This window comes from Calypte anna, chromosome 6 (assembly GCF_003957555.1).
Source record: "Calypte anna isolate BGI_N300 chromosome 6, bCalAnn1_v1.p, whole genome shotgun sequence".
In the NCBI taxonomy this organism is placed as follows: Eukaryota; Metazoa; Chordata; class Aves; order Apodiformes; family Trochilidae; genus Calypte; species Calypte anna.
In genome coordinates, this window is record NC_044252.1 from 4855205 (window position 1) to 4875416 (window position 20212).

A 20212-nucleotide genomic window follows, 5' to 3' on the forward strand; every position below is an offset into this window, starting at 1 on the left:
TCTAGAATCTGTAGCTATTCTGCAGTATTTTCATGTTGCCTGTTGCAAGTTCTCTGACTCTTGGAGCTCTGAATTTTTATTCTCTGCTAACATGAATGACCTCTCTTCAGATGACAGTTCTCAAAATCAAAATATATAAAGACAAACTGTGCAAGAGGAGGGAAGAGTTTTGAGTTAGATCAGTAAAAATAGACGACTTGTTAATCAAGAATGTGCAAGCTCCTCTTGCTTCACACACGTGTGCTCTCTCCATCCTGTAAAGGTCAGGCAGATCCCTTTACCTAGAAATTGTGTTGCTTTTTTCATGAAATAAAATGGGGGTGTGGTGGAGATGGATGTTGGAATTAGTTCTGGTTTGCATCGTCACTTCTTCAAGGAAGAAATGTGTAAAGATATCAGAATAAGGGGGATGTGCATCCAAAGGACAAATGCTGACTTGTCCCACTTGGCTTACTGGAAGGGCTGTGTTTGAAATGCAGTTTTGATTGAGTAGGGCTGCTGAAAGATTTAAAAGCAAGCTTTGGAGTAGTGTCAGAAGGCAACACCTGTTTATTAGAAAGCATGGGAACACAGAAGGCAAAACTACAGGTGAGGGTTGTTCACCCCTGCTCAGACTGTGGCAACACAAGCTTAGTAAATGAACAAAGGTGCAATGGTTTATGACAACACTGGTGCATTCAGCTGTCTTCTGTCTTCACAGTGCTCAGCTGATGTCTGTACAGAGAAGAGATGATTTATTATTTATTTTTTTAATTATTATTTTATTATTTATTATTTTTGGTTATAAGATGAGGATCGATCTTTGTAGATAAACATTTTTTAAAATGTGAATCCTATCACTTTAAAGTGAGGAATTGTCTCTGATTTACTGAAACACAGAAAGAAGGTCCTGGAACTCTGTAATTCTTGAGCAGTTGATTCAAGCTCCATCTGAGAAGCACTTGCTATAGATGTGCTGCAAGTATGGCAAGGTTGTCATAGGATTTCCAGTTTAAATTCACTGTAACACTTTTCTAGAACACTTTTCTTTTTAAAAGAAATTATCATTGTAAGGGAATAACTTAATTGTTACCTATTAATTGCCTCTCACAGAAGAATGGAAATTCTGATGAGTAACACAGTTGGTGAGGACACATCACTCATGGCCAACTTCAAAAACTAAAATCCAACCTGAACTCTCCTGCTGCCTGCTTTGGGCCTGCCTGCTCTCATGGAAGTGTGCTACAGTCTGTATGTGTGTATGGACAAACAGAACACCCAACACAGACAAAACTTGCTCCATAAACATGTCTGTGGATGCTCATACCTTTCCATGAGAGGTTTATTTTCCACAGGAGTGTCTCTCCCCTTGTTAAGTGCACTATTGGTAGTTGGCACTGACTGAAGAGGACAGAGCATTCTAAGAACAGGTGTAGAATTGGTGGTCTCACACAAACAATTGCTGTTGTGTTTAAATTTATTGCAAAAAACATTGATCCAGGAGGTTGTTTCCTGTGAGTGTGTCAAAATTGGATTTAAGATACCAAAATAGTAATACTTATAATAATATATTTAATATTTTGTTGCCCTCCTTTGGTTTGTTTGTTACACATGAAACTAAAGAATCACAGGATTTTAAAACAGGGTCCATCCTGCTGTTCTAAGGTGTGATGCTTGTTCAACATTTCCAGTGCTGGGGAACATGCAGTCACTGTCCTTGTAAGAAAGCTTTGTGTTGTGTTTGAGTCATTCCAGATGCATTATTTCTTTTTTTTACTCATTTTTGCAATGAGAAAGAAAACAGTTTTCATCTTAGTGTCATGCTTTCTTGTTCTGGTGGCCTACTTAGAAATTCTTTTGGGACTAAACCCAACCCCCAATTGATCAACCTTTATGCATAGTTCATGTATGTAACTCCTTAGCTTGTTTTTGTTTATTTGGTGAGGTTTTTTTTTTCCTTTTCTTCCTCTGCTTTATTAAGTGGTTGTTGAAACCTGGTGTTCAAAACTGGATCCACCATTTCAGCTGAGGCCTTGGCTGCACTGAATTAAATGAAGGGATTACTGCATGGCTTGGAGGGAGAAAAGGTGGTGGACTTCAGTAATAACACATGCAGCACTGTTTTCAAGTGAGGCTTTATCCCACTTGATACTTACCATCAAAAATATCTGTCAGTGAGGTTCCAGGAGTGATGGGGATATTTGATGTGGTCTTATTGAGGATATTGAGGAGAGATTTGACTTCTGATTCTAGGTGCTCCACTGTTTTTATCACTGTCTAATAAAACAAGGGAGACAAATGGAGAAAAGGGGTTGTCAAAGTGTGAAGTGGAAGAAATTATACCAAATGTGCTATTAGAAGTGCAAATTTAATGTCCCATAATGCTGACACCTAATTAAATTTACATTGTGCAGTGCAGATTTAATTATTTCTTGTGTTGTGCTGGCCTCTAGTGGCAGGGAGTATTTAAAATGTCAGCATCTCTCTAGACTAAAATCACCCCGAATTTGACTTCTTGGAGGGAGTTTTGCATTAATTTGTTTTTAATTTTCTCTCGTTCCTGTGTCACCATCATATCCAAGAAAAGAACCTGCATGGGAGGTAAGAGGAGCTGATGGGGTGAAAACAAGAGGGCTGGGACTAGAGCAGGAGAGAGGTAAAGTTGCCATTTGAGAACTGACAGCATGCAGCTGTGTGGCAGCTGGGAATAGTTAGCACAGAACACATATTGTGGGAGTGCTTACACCCCCAGAGAAAAAAAAAATTAAAACTTTGCAGCTTTTCTAGGCTCCCAGAGCACATTTAGGTCTTGAGGGTCTGCAGGAGCAAGCAGAAGTTCCTCCTTCATCAGTCTTGAGTCAGCTGCAAAATTCACATCTAGCCATGAGCAGATGTGAAACTTTTAAAGTATCAGTCCTGAGACTGTTCTGAGAAAGGCAAAGTTCTAAGCATTTTAGAAAAGGCTGATTTGTAATATTCCCTGATTGATGAAGTTGTTGGGAATTCATCAGGATGTTATGTTTCCAGCAATGATGACTTGATGGAGAGTTACAAACCACTCCATCAGGAAAAATAGCCAGACTTTGACTGGAATAAACTCAAGAAGGGACAGTGTCTAGAAAAATCATTCTTTTTTCCTTTCTTTTGGTCCAAAGGATGGGCCAGAGGTCTGGTTAGGTCCAGGAGCCAGTGCAGCAGCTCTTACCTCTTCAATAATATCGAGGCGCTTGTGGATCGTTTCATGTTCATTACACCAGCTTCCTCCTCCCAGGCTTCCAGGAAACACCCTGACAGGGTCTGCAGCAGCTGCAAAACAGCCACAGTTAATTAACAGGAGCTTTTTAATAGCAGCCCTTACCTTTCTGACTGCTGAAGTGGTGTTTGGCATGCTGAACAGCTTTATGAACCCAAGTACAGGAGTCCCAGGTAGAATTGGAGCCTCTCTCAGCAACTACAGCTGAACCCCAGTGCTGGGAATGTCTCCTTGCCTGTACATCTTGTCACAGCTTATTGGAACAGTGTTTTCTCTTGCCACGGGTATTTTTTTGGTTTGTCTGTGTGTGTGTCTGTTTTACACAAGGTGTTTTTCCCTAGGGTAAGTTTACAGACTGTAGCTCTGTCTCTAGAAGTCTAAAATCTAAGCACTGGGGAGAGCTGCCTTCCACATCAGTTCCTTTTAGACTTTCTTCAGAAGCAGCTAGTATGGTAAAACTGAGAGTAGCTCAGTTTGTCCACTTCCACCCTGAGTGGATACAAGCTGGTGATTCCACTGTCCCAGAAACTCACCCATAGCAGCCTGATGTTGCAGAGGGAAGGGAAATAATAAAATTGTGTGTTCATCTGATGCCATTTGCTGACCGTACATGGTCACATACAAGTCTCTTATCTCTGTCAGTTTACTGTGTTTACCTCTCAGTACTCTTTGAACATTGCATTCTGCTGGAATCTGTGCTTTAACCAGAGCCAATTTCCTTTTCCTAACTTTTGTGCAGCATTCAGTAACATTTAGATTTAAATACGTGTGCATAGTGAGTTTAAACCTCACCAAAGTGATAACATATCTTATTCCATGTGGGTAAAATTAGGTCTTGTTCTTGTTTGAGCCCTGATCAAGCTGTGGTGATGAGAAAGCAGCAGAATCTCCTCCTCCTGGTGTTTGTAACAAAGAGGAACCTGTGAGGCTGTGTTATAATAAACTGTGAGAAACACAAGAAGAGCAACCAGGTCTGTCTGCAGTGCAAGATTTGGAACTGGAGTGTAGGTATCCAGGTGATGCAAACATGTCAGTAAGGACTCAGTCTGGGTTTGTAGCCATTGCAGTTTGATGGTAGCAGAGTTTTGCACTCTGGTTTGGGATGGTATCCTTGAAATTAGATGGTGTAGGGTGGGGAGGAGGAGATGAATAAAACGTGATCTGGTGTACTAGATGGAATTTAGAAATTGGTTTGGCAGAGCTTAAGGGAGAATTGTTTATTTGTTAACAAGATTTTGATTTGGGGTTATTTTGCGCCTTCACCAGGAGGTGGTGCTGTTAGGACAGAATCCCAAAGATCGGTTCCTCCTGTTTCCTGAAGACTGCTGAAATCTGGCAGGTACTTTTTTCCCTCTTTGTTGCTGCTAGTGGTGTTTTGGGAGTGTTGTTACCTTAGTGGTCAAATGAAGTGTGCCAATTTTCAGTTTTTGCTTCTTTAAATTTATTTTTTTTTCCATCACGACTGGAACACTATGGAGATACTAAAATGATGATAGCAAGGTAAGCTCTGTTTTACTGTCAGAGGTGAATAAAATGTCCACCTTTCCAACATTCCCAGCTCTCAGCATCAAGCTGTCTGCTGAACTGCAACCCATCACCTTGGAGAGAAGATGAAGGGGAAGCAGAAGGCACAGTGGGGAGGTAACTGCAGATCTGTTGTCAACTACTGAGAACATTCCCAGATGTAACTACAACCAAACTGTAGAATGGCAGCAGAAATCATTACGTGGACTAAGAGCAAATGGAAGAATTTGAAAATCTCCCAGGAAGTTCTTTTTTATTTTAGTAATCTAGCTGAAGATGGCTGGACCACAAGGCTGGATGGAAAGTCTGGCTGAAAAGCAGCACCAGTTGTATGAGGTTGTTAAAGGAGCTTTTAGGTTGCTGTCAGGTGTGTGCCAGGCTTGTTTAGTTTTGTTCCTCCCCTAGAGATGGAAAATTGAAGGTGGTTAATGTTGGTTGGCTCAAATTTGGGTAGGCAACTTCTCTTTCATAGAATCATAGAATCATAGAATTGGCTGGGTTGGAAGGGACCTCAGAGATCATCAAGTCCAACCCTTGAACCACCGCTGCGGTTCCCAGCCCATGGCACTGAGTGCCACATCCAGGCTCTTTTGAAATATCTCCAGGGATGGAGAATCCACTACTTCCCTGGGCAGCCCATTCCAATGCCTGATCACCCTCTCCGTAAAGAAATTCTTTCTAATCTCCAACCTAAACCTCCCCTGGCACAACTTGAGACCCTGCCCTCTTGTCTTGCTGAGAGTTGCCTGGGAAAAGAGCCCAACCCCCCCCTGGCTCCTACAACAGGGAGTTGTAGAGAGTGATGAGGTCTCCCCTGAGCCTCCTCTTCTCCAGCCTCAACACCCCCAGCTCCCTCAGCCCTTCCTCACAGGACTTGTGCTGGATCCCTTCACAGCCTCCTTGCTCTTCTCTGGACCTGCTCCAGCACCTCAATCTCCTTCCTGAACTGAGCGGCCCAGAACTGGACACAGGACTCAAGCTGTGGCCTCACCAGGGCTGAGTACAGGGGCAGAATCCCTTCCCTGGACCTGCTGGCCACGCTGTTCCTGATCCAGGCCAGGATGCCATTGGCCTTCTTGGCCACCTGGGCACACTGCTGGCTCATGTTCAGCTTCCTTTCTTTCTCTGAAGATGCAGGAAGGACTGAGTTGGGTTCTTGGGTCTGAGTAATGGGGAAGGTCAAACTGAGCTACCATAATGTTCCCTTTTGCTTTTCAAGTCTATAAAATTCCTTTTGCATCATTCTGTGACCCGTGTGGTTTTGAAAGTTAACTGAGAGTTCATGTTGTGCTTGGGAGGAAGGGAGGGGTGAAACAAAGCAGGCCACAAGCCAAGTGAAAGACAAGTGAGATGGAAATAGGAACCAGATGGGGAATATGGAAGCCTGAAATCATGTGACTGACCAAGGGGAATAATGAAAAAAGAAAATCTCTTCAAGAAAACATGCTGTGCTGCATGTTCTTGTTTGCCCTGCCTTATCTTTACAATATCTTTTTATTCATGGAAAATATAGTATAAAGTGATCCAATGGCATTTACTAAGAATTATTGTTATATATTATTATTTATCAAGAATTATATTAATAAGAATTATATGATGATGATGATGAAGGGGGTAGTAATGGGTTTATGTTCCAACAGGAACAAGGTCATGAACTTGAGTATCAACCCCCTAACCAGTTTGGGGAGAATGCAGCAGACTTCCAAAGGCATTTGCTGTTCCTTAAATTATTCCTTGGCTAAATCTGTGTTGAACTCCTCTTCAGCATGCCTAGAACTTGGAAATCTTAGCCTAAGAAATTACATGGTTTGCAAAAGTGGTTGGTCAATTGTAGGCTCAATTGCTTTGAACCTGAACCAACACCAATACTATCACTCTTTGTGCTTTCAGACCTGAGACTGTGTTAAGCCAACACTGCCAGTCAGATCGAATTTGGGAAGCTGTTCTTCAAGTTCTGAGTTTCTCAGCTATATCAACCCTTAATTTTATTGGAATCCCTAGATATGGAAAAACTGGACTAACTTTGGATACTGCTACTGGTCTAATTACCACCAGTGTGCACCAATTAATTTTAAGCTGTATTATACATAACTTAATCCTTATCATATTTTATTGTTAGGACACCACAGATAATGGGTTTAAATAGAATGTGTTGTCTTGGAAGTGCTTTTTAATGAGCAGATTGTCTTCAAATCCTTATCTGCTCAGGAACATATCTTTAATTGGACATAGAGCATCTTCCAGGCCATAATCCATAAAAAAATTCTGAATGCTGTGATTTAGGCACCTCTGAACCTCTTTCTAGAGTTTAGAGTTGTGGGACTTTTGCTAAATCAGTCCAAGGAGTTACATTGTAAATCTTTAATGCCAGGTTAGGGATTAATCTGTGATCTGTATGTTCACTTTATACTTAAACTGGTACCTGAATGGCAAATCTTGGAAAGATTTTAAACAGGAAATAAAATTCAAGGAATTCATCTGGTATTCAAGAATCTCATGATAATAATGAAAACATCCCATAATATCTTTTTTCCATGGAATCAATTATTTTAAATATTCATTTTAGAAGTTAAAGAAAGTCAACTTCCAGCTTTGCAGACCTGCTTCATACTCTGTTCATCAAGATATAGAATATTATACTATGACTGATATTTCAGATCCATGATCAGTTAAGATTAAACTTACCTTAATTCTTTTTTCCCCCTGAAAGAAGAGGAAATCTCCTGCTTTGTGGGATGCATTGCATTAGTGAAAGGGGTCAGAATATCATGAACTGCCAGCTCTCACTTCCCTACCTTGTCTACACATCAGCTTACAGGTGAGTTGCCATGATGTGATCTGTTCTCTTCTTGTGAAATGTGGAAAATGGGACTTGGTACAAATGGCTCCCAACTAGGAGATGGCTGCCATGGATTTCAGAAGCAGAATGACCACTTGAAAAACACACTTTTCTTTTTCTGCTGTGATTGTAAGAAGCACTTAGGTTTGGCGTGTTTTTCAAAGGAAGGAAGATAACAAAATATTGTCTTAAGGCAGCTGTTGGCTTGAACCATGTTTCCAGCATGCTTCTGAAATAGTAGACAGGGAATCTCCTCTCAAGTTTGCTGCTGCAACAGGAAATGACTACAGGGAATTGGACTGATCTGAGGCATGAGCTGTCTAATTTGCAGGTAAGTTACTCTAATTTGCAGGTAAGTTATTCTAATTCATGTTGTAATGCTGTGGGATTTAAGCAGAATTTTCCCTTTGTTTTGTATTTATCTGTGCAAATCTGTATTTGCTTTGGAAACCTGGGTGAAGTGTTAGGAAGGCTGGAGCCAGCAGCTGAATGGGACTTGTGTGTGGGCAGAGGGATATATTTTAGGAATCTGTGTTGTAGGAGATCTAAAGAATGGAAGTTGTGCAGAACAAGTGAGGTTAAGGCTGGTTTGAGAATGGGGGAGGTGAGATACGTGAGCGTTTGATGCCACCACCAATCTGAGGGTGACCACTGGTAGCTGTGAGGACAAAGAGTTTTTCCATGTTATGAGGACATAACTTTTGGTCTGTGTTTAGCAACAGGAGCTTTGGTCATGGGGTGAGGTGAGTCTGTGACTTGTTTGTCAGCTCTTGTGTAGTATGCACATGAGCAAGTGATGGCAGTAGAAAGAAATAAGATAGAACAAAGAAAGAATATCCTTGTAGTTGTTTTTTTTTTCCTTAACACTTGAACTTTAAGGATTTTCTTGATGATCTGTTTTCCTCTGGCAGACAGTTCATATGTTCTGCAACAACTCCAGAAGTAGAATAGCAAGGTTTACATGTGCACAGACACAGATACTGGATGTGTGCACTCACAACTGCTTCACCTGGGGCACATCAGCTGCTCTTAGAAATAGTTGCACCCTGCAGATGAACAGCAGGAGTCTTCTATTTCTAAACCCCTGATTTCTTTGGAGTTTGGGGCTAACCTTTGCTTTACACATGGAGATTACAAACTCCACAGAACTTAATGAATTCCTTTTAAACTACATAACAAAACACAGGGTTTTACAGGTGCATAAAAGCTGTAAGAAGGCTCACTACAGAACCCCTATCTTGAGATTGCCTTAAGAAACATTCCTGCACCTGGATACACTGTGTTGGGACAAGCTTTCTTCTTTCTTGTTGCATCTCAGAAGTATTTGCAAAGACTGAAATCCTTGCACTGGAGACAATAATGCCAGCAGTTTTCTGCAAGGACACAAAATACCTCTGACAAATGGGGTGTGGGTTAAGCCACTGCTAGTTCATTGGGAGAGAAATATCAGTCCAAGTCTGGGTTAGGATGGGATATCTCTCATCAGCTTTTATTGTGGATTTAATTCTAAATTGCAATAGTTTTATCTCCCAGAGGCAAAATGCTGTTCTGTGAGAATGCAAGTGGTCAGTTTGGGGCATAAGTAGGCTGTTTTGAAGGGATTTTTTTTTTTTTCTCTCTAGTTTCCAGACAATGGTCTAGCTAACAGTTCTCAGCTTTGATATTGCATGTGGAGATCAGAGAATCCAAAATCTTCTGAGAAGTCATAATAAGTTAGCTGACTGAAGCAAAACATTCTTACACTTGGCTTACTCTAACTTGTCATTAAAACCCAAAAAAACTTGTGCTGTTTAAAAACAAAACCATGCCACAGAGTGGAGTATTGAGCATCAATGCTTCTACTGGAGCTCTCCCTAGTGGCATGCTCAGTATTTGGTTTTCTCAGCCAAACAGAGCATCTCATTGGTTCTGTGAATGTGAAATTGTTCATATTAATGTCTAAAGTTCATATTAATGTCTTAATGTACTCGAGCGCTGGTTAGGCCACACCTCGAGTACTGTGTCCAGTTCTGGGCCCCTCAGTTTAAGAAGGATGTAGAGGTCCTGGAGCAGGTCCAAAGGAGGGCAACCAGGCTGGTGAAGGGACTCGAGCACAGACCCTATGAGGAGAGGCTGAGAGAGCTGGGGCTGTTCAGCCTGAAGAAGAGGAGGCTCAGGGGAGACCTCATTGCTGTCTACCTGAAAGGAGGCTGTAGCGAGGTGGGAACTGGACTCTTTTCACAGACGACCTTCAACAAGACAAGAGGGCATGGTCTTAAGTTGTGCCAGGGGAGGTTTAGGTTGGATATTAGAAAGAATTTCTTCACGGAGAGGGTGATTAGGCTATGGAATGGACTGCCCGGTGAGGTGGTAGATTCTCCGTCCCTGGAGACATTTAAAAAAAGACTGGATGTGGCACTCAGTGCCATGGTCTAGCAACTGCTCCGGTGGGTCAAGGGTTGGACTAGATGATCTCTGAGGTCCCTTCCAACCCGGCTAATTCTATGATTCTATGATTCTAAATTAAAAAAAATTCTACTTTGGCCAACCACAACCATTTTTAAGAGGAACCCATGGGAATCAGGAGGGAAAATAAGCAAAGAAATCAAAATTGAGATTCCCTGACTCAAGGTAGCAAAGTGGGAAAATAGGGATGACTTTTTTAAGCCTGTCAGCCAGCCAGGACACATAATATCTCATCTTACATAAAGTTACTCATTGAGACAGTGAAAATGATTCCTTGAGTAACAGGGAATTAGCTGAGAAGTTCCCAGCCAACTCCTGGCATGATAACGAGTTGTAGTCTCTGCTGCAGTTGCTATTCAAGTACTATTCTATTCAGCTGGACTTTATCTGAGTGCACTGATGATCTTAGTTTTACACCATACTTTTGGGGGACTAAAATAAAAAACCAAACCACCAGCATTCTTCCAGCCAATTTTTTTTTTCACTTTCACACAGTTTGCATGATGCTTGCAAAACTTGCAAGAAGGTTGTGAGTGCTGGTAGAGTTGAGAACAAGTTAGAGAGCCCTCGCTGAGGTATTGATATTTCTGTTCATCCCTGATAGACAGCACAAAGCCAGTTGTTTGGGAGGGATACAGGGCCAGGAAGGGTGACTGGGACTTGAGGGCAGAAGGGAGTAACAGTTTTTCAGGAAATGGTTGGGTTATAATGGCAACTTCTGACTCCACCATGAAATACAAACACTGTGTTGTTGTCAAGAAGTAAAAGCAAAAGGAAAATAAGGCTGGGCCTCAGAAAACACATAATAGAAACAGTCTGGGAAGCCAGGTTTGTGGTTACACAGGGACTATAAACCCTTCAGCTAGCCCAGCTGAATAGCTTTCAGTCACACCATCAGGTACAATGTGATTGCAGCTCATACCAGCACTAATATGTTGGTTATGAAAGCAAAATTCAGATGCAAGCTGATCAGAGGTTCTGTGTCTATTCTCTGTACTCCCAAGGCATTTGGAGAAGACATTGTGTGCCTTAAAATCTAAGGAATAAGTAATGCAAAGCAGAGGAGAAAAAAATGCTGTGCTGTTACCAGCAACTCTAACAAGAAGGGTTTGAATAGAATAAAACATTTTTCCCTTCACCTTAAACTTCTATCTCATTTCTGAGTGGATTAGTGTGCATGTAACTAAGACTGCCAGAACAGTAATTATGGAAATGAAGGGCAGTGGCTGCAGCACCTGAATGAGGTTCTTAATTTCTGAAAATCCAGTGGTAGTATCACCCATGAGAAGTGAAAAATCTCTACCAAAGCAATATGCCTGCAGCATGGACTTGAGCAGCACATAAATTGACTTTTTCCTATTAAAAACACCATTCCCACAGCCTTTGGGCACATATCTGTTTCACCTTCATAGAAACCCCACAGAGTAAGAAATCCTTTACCTCCCCCTCCCATCCTCTGCAAAGGCTTTAACCATGCTACGGGCGACCAGAGTTCCTCGGGATCACTTACCTGAGGGTTCTTGCTCCTGCAGGACTGATATAAACACCAGTGTCCAAAGGAAAAGCATGGTTCCAGCTTCTCCAGGCTCTGCTGCAGTCCTGGTAGAAAGCCCTGCAGCCTCTCTCCCCAGCTTTGCATCCACTGCTCCGTCCAGCCCCTCGTGCTGAGGTTTAGCCAGAGTTAGGAGGAAATATGCCCAGGCTGAGCCAAGATTCTTGAGCTGTTCTCTGCTGCTTCACTCCTTTTAAAAAACACCCTTCCAGCTCCACACAAAGTCCAGTTACCAGGGCAAGCTGGCATTGGTTCAAACTTCCCACAGGTTTTTTTTTTTTTGGGGGTTTTTTTTTTCCCTTCTATTTTTTTTCCTTTTTTTTTTTTCCTTCTATTTATTTACACAGATTACAACTGGAATGTGCTGAAGAGCTCTGAATCCTGCAGACAGGGCAAGTGGGGCAGGAAAATGAAGGGAGAGGATGAAGGGGTGCTGGGCATTTCTTTCCCTTTAGGGTTTCAACTCGGGCTGGGAAAGCAGGAGCACTGAACAACACAGTATTTTTAGATGTTGTCATTTTACAAGGTTTTTTTTCCATGACTTGTTCATTTTTAAGACTGCAGAAGAATGTTTTGGGGCAGGTTGAGGACAAGGCAGCTCTTTTCAGTTTGGAAGGTGTTTGGAACGGGTTGTTAGACTTGGTAACATCACGTATAAAAATAGCCCAGCTGATGGTATTCTCTGTGTGTGTTTTAGCAGGATCTTACATGTTAACTGTTTGTCTGCAGGGTTCATGAGTACTGATGGATAAATGTCAGTCTTTGACCCCACAAGACCAGTGTTCAAAGGCTTAAAATGTCTCCTTCCTGGTATTGTTCCTCCTCTCCATTTGAGTGGAGTTATCATTTTTTCAAACAAGGAAAAGATAAAAGGCCATTAAGATGTCCTACTAAATTCTTAAGGTTATTGTCCAGGATAAACAGTTTTCTAACTATGAAAATAAAAGCCTAGAGACAAGAGCAGATTTTCTTAGATTTTTCCCTCTCTCTAGAAGTCAGAAAATGGAGTTATTTGAATAAGATAACTGAAAGGAACCCTGTAGGGATGCTGTCATGGAGTTCAAAGTATAATCATCCTTAGTGACTTCCAGATCAAGTTGGGTTGTAAGCTCAATTACAAGGCAAATTATCCTCGGTAATAAAGATTCAGTATTTGGATAACTTTGAGCAAAACAGGGCACAGAGCAACCTTGGTGTGTATTGAGCCTTCAGGCCTGGTGCTAGTAAGCTAACATTTTTATACAATGAAAATTAAATTGGCTCTGAGAATTAGAGTGCTGGTGGGTTTCCTGGTGTTTTAGTCACAGTTACAGATTTTTGTTTTGAGAATAAACCTGATCATTCCTGCTGAAAAACTACATACCTTTAAATTTTGTTATAAAAAGGTCTTTGAAGATAAGCCACAGCTGGTAATGGTGAGTCCACTCTGTTTTATTCTGTGAGCATAGGAGATGCTGCCAGGGTAGGCTATGATTTTTGAAGTGAGAGATTCTCTCTGTGTTTTGTCTGAGCTTTAGAGAGAGGAGGCAGGGGCAGAGAAAAAATCTTTATGACTTGCTGGCTGCTGTCTTCTGGATGCGTTTGTCCTTTACCTTTGTCCTTTCTTCATCAGAATCACTCCATATTGCAAAGGGGGCCTCTCTGTGGATGTTTTTCTGCATGCTCTTTGCTGTTCTCTGCACTATACTATTTAAGAGTACTGCACATTCATTTCCCTTCCAACACACTATAAAAAATAACACAATTTCCATCCCAGACCACCTCTGCTGAGGTCCCCTTTACAGCATATTGCTTCAAGGTTCCTCCTTAGTTGCTCTGAAGGCTCCTGGAAGAGTTTAGTCCCTCCAAGGCACTTGTTTCTTAATTTTACATATTGTGAAGTACAAAACAATCCAGGAGGTGTGATAGAAATCCTTAAATTGCAAGGTAGATTTCTCAGTGCAAGACAAAAGATCGGAGAGGAGCAGAAAGGTTTGTGATACAAACCTATTTGTATTCTGATTCCCTTACTGATTACCATCAGAGAAAACATTCCTCAGCACACTCAACTTGGAAATGTCCATTTATGAGAATATAATGAGATCATATTAATATAGGTTTGCACAAAATCCAGCTGTTGAGATGTTCCCAAGATACAAGCAGCCAAAACAAGCATACCAGTGAACAGAGATGGGAATTTTTGCCAGCAAGCAGTCTGGTGAAAGGGAGAGCAAAAACAAGAATTAGGTCTATTTTGGGAGTGGGTTTCTTTTTTTTTTTTTTTTTTTTTGTACAGCCTTTCTGTATCTCTTTGTTAAATGCTTGGCAAAAGCAATATGTAACATTTGGGAGTTTTTTTGTAAATGCACAATGATCCCACTGAGTATATAGGGAGAAGCAATAGGATACTCAAAGGGCATGTGCTGGCAGGGGACATATGTCCCATATGAACAAAATCAAATTGTTCTGGGCATCAAATCCTATGGCATGTGCTGACAGGATACAGCTGAGCAGACACTCAGAAAACCAACAAACTCACAAAAAATGGAGTGCACTGTACTGCAGTCCCTTGGGACTTCAAGTGAGACGGAAAGAAAATTAAGTGGAGATTACTTCAGAGAGCAAAAATATGGTATAATATTCATCTTTGTAGGAAGAGGAAAGCAACTTACAGTAAAGAGAAGGAAATGAAAGAGAATAGTTACTCTCCTGGATTTAACACTGGTGGATTATGAACTCTGAAAGGCTGGTGTGTCCTCCCTACCCACACCTGGGAGAGCATTTGTGTCCAGTCAGGACTGTGGACATTCCCTGGGCTTTTGTCACAAGCTCAGTACCTGCCAGCTGCTCAGGACCAGAGGTTCTTGCTACTTGGAGGCTGATGAACGCCTTATGTAAAATGAACTTTCATTTGTGAGACTTTTAGAAAAGGAGAATTATTTTCAGACTCTTCATTTACTCAGATTCTGGCAGCTGGGTTGAAACAGTTGGATAGGTGTGGAAGCAGAATTTTATTACCTGGAAAGGTTGATTTCCACAGAGCAGGTATGCAGCTTGTGCACTGCTTCCGAGTGAAGCAGAAACTTGTTCTGCAACCAGTGCATCCGTGTGGTGAACAGAGGAAAAGCTTCTTGCTATGGGGTGTTAAAGCTTCTGATAGTGGTGACTGTTTGACACTGTCACCCACAGCATTCTCCTGGAAAAGTTGTCAGCCCATGGGTTAGCCAGGAGCACTCTGTGCTGAGTTAGGAACTGCTGGAGGCCACCAGAGAGTGGTGCTGAACGGGGTTGCATCAAAATGGTGGCCGCGGTGTCCCTCAGGGATCAGTGTTGGGCCCAGTGCTGTTCAATATCTTCACTGATGATTTAGATGAGGGGATTGAGTCCATAATTAGCAAATTCACACAGATGACACTAAGCTGGGGGGAGTGTGGATCAGCTGGAAGGCAGGAGGGCTCTGCAGAGGGACCTGGACAGACTGGAGAGTTGGGATGATTCCAACAGGATGAGGTTCAACACGGCCAAGTGCCGGGTCCTGCACTTTGGCCACAACAACCCCATGGGGAGCTCCAGGCTGGGCACAGAGTGGCAGAAAGGGGCCTGGGAGTCTGGATTGACAGGAAGCTGAACATGAGCCAGCAGTGTGCCCAGGTGGCCAAGAAGGCCAATGGCATCTTGGCCTGGCTCAGGAACAGTGTGGCCAGCAGGTCCAGGGAAGGGATTCTGCCCCTGTACTCAGCTCTGGTGAGGCCACAGCTTGAGTCCTGTGTCCAGTTCTGGGCCCCTCAGCTCAGGAAGGAGATTGAGGTGCTGGAGCAGGTCCAGAGAAGAGCAAGGAGGCTGTGAAGGGATCCAGCACAAGTCCTGTGAGGAAGGGCTGAGGGAGCTGGGGGTGTTCAGCCTGGAGAAGAGGAGGCTCAGAGGAGACCTCATCGCTCTCTAGAACTCCCTGAAAGGAGGTTGGAGCCAAGGGGGGTCGGGCTCTTCTCCCAGTAAGACAAGAGGCCATGGCCTTAAGCTCTGCCAGGGGAGGGTTAGGTTGGATATCAGGAAAAAATTCTTCAGGCACTGGAATGGGCTGCCCATGGAGGGGGTGGATTCTCCATCCCTGGAGGTTTTTAAGAAGAGACTGGATGTGGCACTCAGTGCCATGGGCTGGGAACCACAGGGGGAGTGGATCAAGGGTTGGACTTGATGATCTCAGAGGTCCCTTCCAACCCCAATGGTTCTCCGATTCTGTGACTCCACATGTGAGTCCACATCCCTTGAGTCTCCATTGAGCCTCCAGGTCCCTAATGTTCATGGATCAGCCACAGCTGCAGTTACAGATCTTGTGGGCTGCAGTCTTCAATGTGTGAATACCTCCAGAATCACTGCAATCCCCTCTCCAGTGTGTTATGTATCAAATCAGTGATTGTTACCTTGATTTTCAAAGTTCATAAACAGTGTTAAATTCTTCTACTATTGTCACTAAATTATAACCTTTGGCACTGTTAAAAAAACCCATATCACATGGTCAGTGGTGTGAGGTACTGTCAGAATCAGCTCTATCTCTAATTGTACCCTCCCTGGGGAAGTGAGCAAACCTGTGTGTCATGGAGCAGACAGCTCTGACCAAGCCTTCTTCAAAACAATTCATTTTGTGCTATGCCTAAAGCCAGCAGTGAGTCAACTACAGGAATTGCCTCTCTGGTGTCATCTTTTTGCCAGGACATGAGGCTGAATTCTGCTTGCCAGCATTAGGTAAGCATCCCGTGGCTTCAGGCTGCTTTGCATCTGTGGCTTCAGCCTCCTGGGTGATTATCTGGGAGGAAACTGAATCAGGAAGCTTGAAGGGAAAAATTGATCCCATGGAATACTGGTGAATGATGTTGTTTGTTTTGTATTTTTTTTACCAGTTCTTACATCAGAGATTTGAGAGATTCCATGTGTTTTATGAACACTGGCTGTGCCTCAGAACACCCTATGAAACATGGCATGTGGTGTCCCTGAAGAGAAAGGGAAACTTTGCCTTGTCAAAGTTGGATTAACTGTATTCCTAGCTAAAATAGTGACCCAGGAATAGTTTTGATTCCCAGTCTTGTCTTGCAGACTTGATCTGCTTCTATGTGTTGTGTTTTCTGTTCCAGAAGGCAACATCTCTTTGCTGTTGCAACTTCAAGGCCACCCACCTGAGTCACAGAAAAATGTCAGATGGATCTGTGAGTCCATGGCAGATAATATTCCAGAAAATAATATTCATGAGGGAGGTACTTGATTATTCCCAAATCAGAATTATTCAGCTAGTTGTCCTGAGCAGTTCAGGATTGCAAACCACACTGATTGAATGAGAGAATTACTTGAAACTGGCCCGACATTTTCATTCTGTGAAGGAGCAGCTAATATCTGAGAAGCTGTTCATCTGTTGAACAGAAACTTGCTGAACATGAGTCATAATGAGCAGCAGGAAAGGAGAGGTCTGTGGTCCTTAACATCTCTGTACCTTTCTCCCTTAGGCAATGCATCAGCCAGGTATATGAAGCCTTTGAATATAGGTAATATTTACCATCTGAGGGACTTGTGGAGATATCTAATGAAACCAGAAGCAGCTGGAAAGAAATTCCATTTTGGATTAGTAGTCAGCCTATTCTCCTTTCTTTTTAATTACCACAAGGTCACTGAGAGATGGAAAGGAAAGAAGGATTTGCTGGAGAGAGAAGCCAAGCTAATCACTCCACTGCCATTCCTCTGAAAACTTACAGTCCAGGTATTATTTTACAGCCTATGTAGTAAAAGTCCCAGGTTAAGACTCCTTTCAAAATATGTGTGTCAGAGGAAATACAATACTGCAGCAGGGTGGTAGGAGTTCCTCACATCTTTAGCTGCAATTTTGCTTCAAACATGCTTCTGACAGGGGCTGAACAAGAATATATGAATTTTTTCATCCTGCTCTCTGTGTAGTTAATCACAAGGTGGATCCTGTCCAACAAGATTCCCCAGCAGTACAGCTGGCTATTACTGTGTGGTACCAGCCTTTTACCTCTCATTCCAGCTGCAAAACTGTATTAAAAGACAACATAAATGCTTTCATAATGCCCCTATTTAATAGAATTTGTGGTACTTGCCATAGGGAAATTGTTTAATCATGAATGGGAAGAGAAGTTGCCCATGAACCTATTCCTATTAAAGGTTCATCCAAGACATGAAAAACCTTGTGAGAGTGTGAACAAATTAGTAGATTAACAAGGTTAGCATTCACCACAAGCTCTGGAGGCAGAGCTTTAATTCAGATTGTTTCAAACCAGATGGGGATTCTGGATTCTTGTCCTCCCCCCATTATTTTGAATTTTTTTCTAATGAAATCCTTGAAATGGGATCAGTTCCATGTGTGTGTAGGAGGGAGACTGCTGATGGCTACATCTAATGTTAGATTGCTGCATCTGCATGGATCTTCTAGTTAGTGTTATGGATGAAACAAACAAATAAGAGCAAGAATTATAGAATCATAGAATTGGCTGGGTTGGAAGGGACCTCAGAGATCATCAAGTCCAACCCTTGAACCACCGTTGCGGTTGCTAGACCATGGCACTGAGTGCCACATCCAGTCTCTTTTGAAATATCTCCAGGGAAGGAGAATCCACTACTTCCCTGGGCAGCCCATTCCAATGCTTGATCACTCTCTCTGTAAAGAAATTCTTTCTAATATCCAACCTAAACCTCCCCTGGCACAACTTAAGACCCTGCCCTCTTGTCTTGTTGAAATTCGTCTGGGAAAAGAGCCCAACCCCCCCCTGGCTCCAACCTCCTTTCAGGGAGTTGTAGAGAGTGATGAGGTCTCCCCTGAGCCTCCTCTTCTTCAGGCTGAACACCCCCAGCTCCCTCAGCCTCTCCTCATAGGGTCTGTGCTCGAGTCCCTTCACCAGCCTGGTTGCCCTCCTTTGGACCTGCTCCAGGACCTCAATCTCCTTCCTAAACTGAGGGGCCCAGAACTGGACACAGGACTCGAGGTGTGGCCTCACCAGGGCTGAGTACAGGGGCAGAATCACTTCCTGTCACAGAAGACAAAAAGTTCTTGCAGGAAATCAGGATAGCACAGGTGCTGTTTCTAATGCCAGATTTTAGGACTTACTTTGCTATAGAAGTCCATTAGGCTCTAAGTATATTAAAATATCCATTACAGGACTCTCTCCAGATGTAGTAAAATGCTTTAAATTATCTGTCCCTTCCATTCTTTAGTTCAGACCCATCCCTGGAAGTCATTGTGAGAAATACTGTTTCTTCATTCAGATGTTAATCTATGTGATTTTGTATTTTTATTTCTCGAAGTGTTTTCCTTTTATTCTTTCTTGGCTGCTGCTTTTCATCATCTACACAATAATGAAGGGATAATTTTCTCTTTCAGAGCAATGACTGTCTAAGCTCTCTACTAATTAACATTGAGAAAAGAGGGAATAGAAGGTGAGAGGATATAAAACATGAAAGAAGAACAGAGAGGGCTCACTGGATGTGCTCAAGGTGTCAGAAGCATTGGAAGTGAGGGGAGAGGAGCTGTGTGTATCATCAGGGTGCTATAAATAATTCTGGGGTGGTATCTTCTCTTTAAACTATTGTCAGGAAAGTGAATTGTCAGCTGGTGGGATGAGAGCCTCTTGTTTGAATTTAGAAGAAGAAATCAGAGCAGTTCTGGGTGCAGCAAGTGTTCTTGCTGGTGCTAGGTAATGAAATCAGAAAACTTGGTTGAGCAGCCTTGATGGAAAGAGAGTGGACAAAGGAGGGGGAAGGAGTCCAGAGAAGAGGGCAGGGAAGTGGTTAAAGCAGGTAAACATCACCTGGCAGTGAGGGAGCTGCCTCTCAGGTGGCGAGTGAGGTGATTTATTTCTGTCTGCATGGCCACCAGCAGCAGCTCCATCTCCCACCCAGTGTCTGGCTCAGGCACCTCCTTCATTTTGCTCTTCTGGCACTGGGCAGAGCCAAGGGAGAGGCTGGGGAGCTGAGCTGAGCTTCAGCCCAGCATGAACTGCAACTGAGAGTTCAGTGTTTTAATTAGACACAGCAGGAGGGGAGGGAAGAGGATTTAGATCAATGAGAGTCTAGTCCAAAGCAGCAGCAGCCCATGAACTGTTATGTACTTGACCTTGAGTGTGCTTAGGCTGGTGGGGAAGCAGAGGAGGTGACTGAAGAGCTGATGCTGAGAGGGGCTGGTGCTTATTTACATAGTTTATGTATTATGTACATAAATGTAAATTTATTATTTATAAACATTTATTTACATTCGGTAGAAACAATCATCTCTTCTTCACTGCGGTTGGATAGCTAAGCAGGGACATGTCAAACCTCTTTGAAGGCTTAAAAAGCCTCTGGAAGCATCATGAAGTAATCTACAGCCTGCAGCAAGTCAGAAGCTCTTTGAGACTCTGTTTAAAAAAAAAAAAAAAAAAAGAAAACCAACCAACCAAACCCCAAAAGAACCCACAAAACCCAACAAAGACCCAAAACCTAACTCATTGTTCCAGTTCATGTTCCCTTGCTATTTAAATGCTTGGTGATCTTTGTTAGTGAAACTAAAGTTAATTATTATATTAGTGGTTTGAAATGCTATGGTCTCCCTGTGATGTTCTAATGTCACTTGCAAGAGTGGGTGGTGAAGGTGCCAGTCCTGGTT

General features: G+C 42.6%; 1 protein-coding gene across 1 annotated transcript; it reads right to left on the reverse strand.

Annotated features, from left to right (window-relative positions):
- Nucleotides 1–526: 526 nt before the first annotated feature.
- Nucleotides 527–11762, reverse strand: PLAC9 (placenta associated 9). The gene is made up of 4 exons (XM_008505472.2): nt 11551–11762; nt 3185–3285; nt 2136–2256; nt 527–714 (listed from the first exon to the last, which is right to left on the reverse strand). The coding sequence occupies exons 1-4, from the start codon at nt 11606–11608 to the stop codon at nt 704–706; spliced, it is 291 nt and encodes a 96-aa protein (XP_008503694.2). The 5' UTR covers nt 11609–11762; the 3' UTR covers nt 527–703.
- Nucleotides 11763–20212: the final 8450 nt, after the last annotated feature.

Bases quoted from the DNA above. Each gene is read 5' to 3' on its own strand.
- PLAC9 (XM_008505472.2), bottom strand. From the start codon at position 11,608: ATGCTTTTCCTTTGGACACTGGTGTTTATATCAGTCCTGCAGGAGCAA. The intron at 3,286-11,550 runs GTAAGTGATCCC...GCTGTTTTGCAG, and splicing joins GCAGGAGCAAGAACCCTCAG to CTGCTGCAGACCCTGTCAGG. The intron at 2,257-3,184 runs GTAAGAGCTGCT...TTGTTTTATTAG, and splicing joins GCCTCGATATTATTGAAGAG to ACAGTGATAAAAACAGTGGA.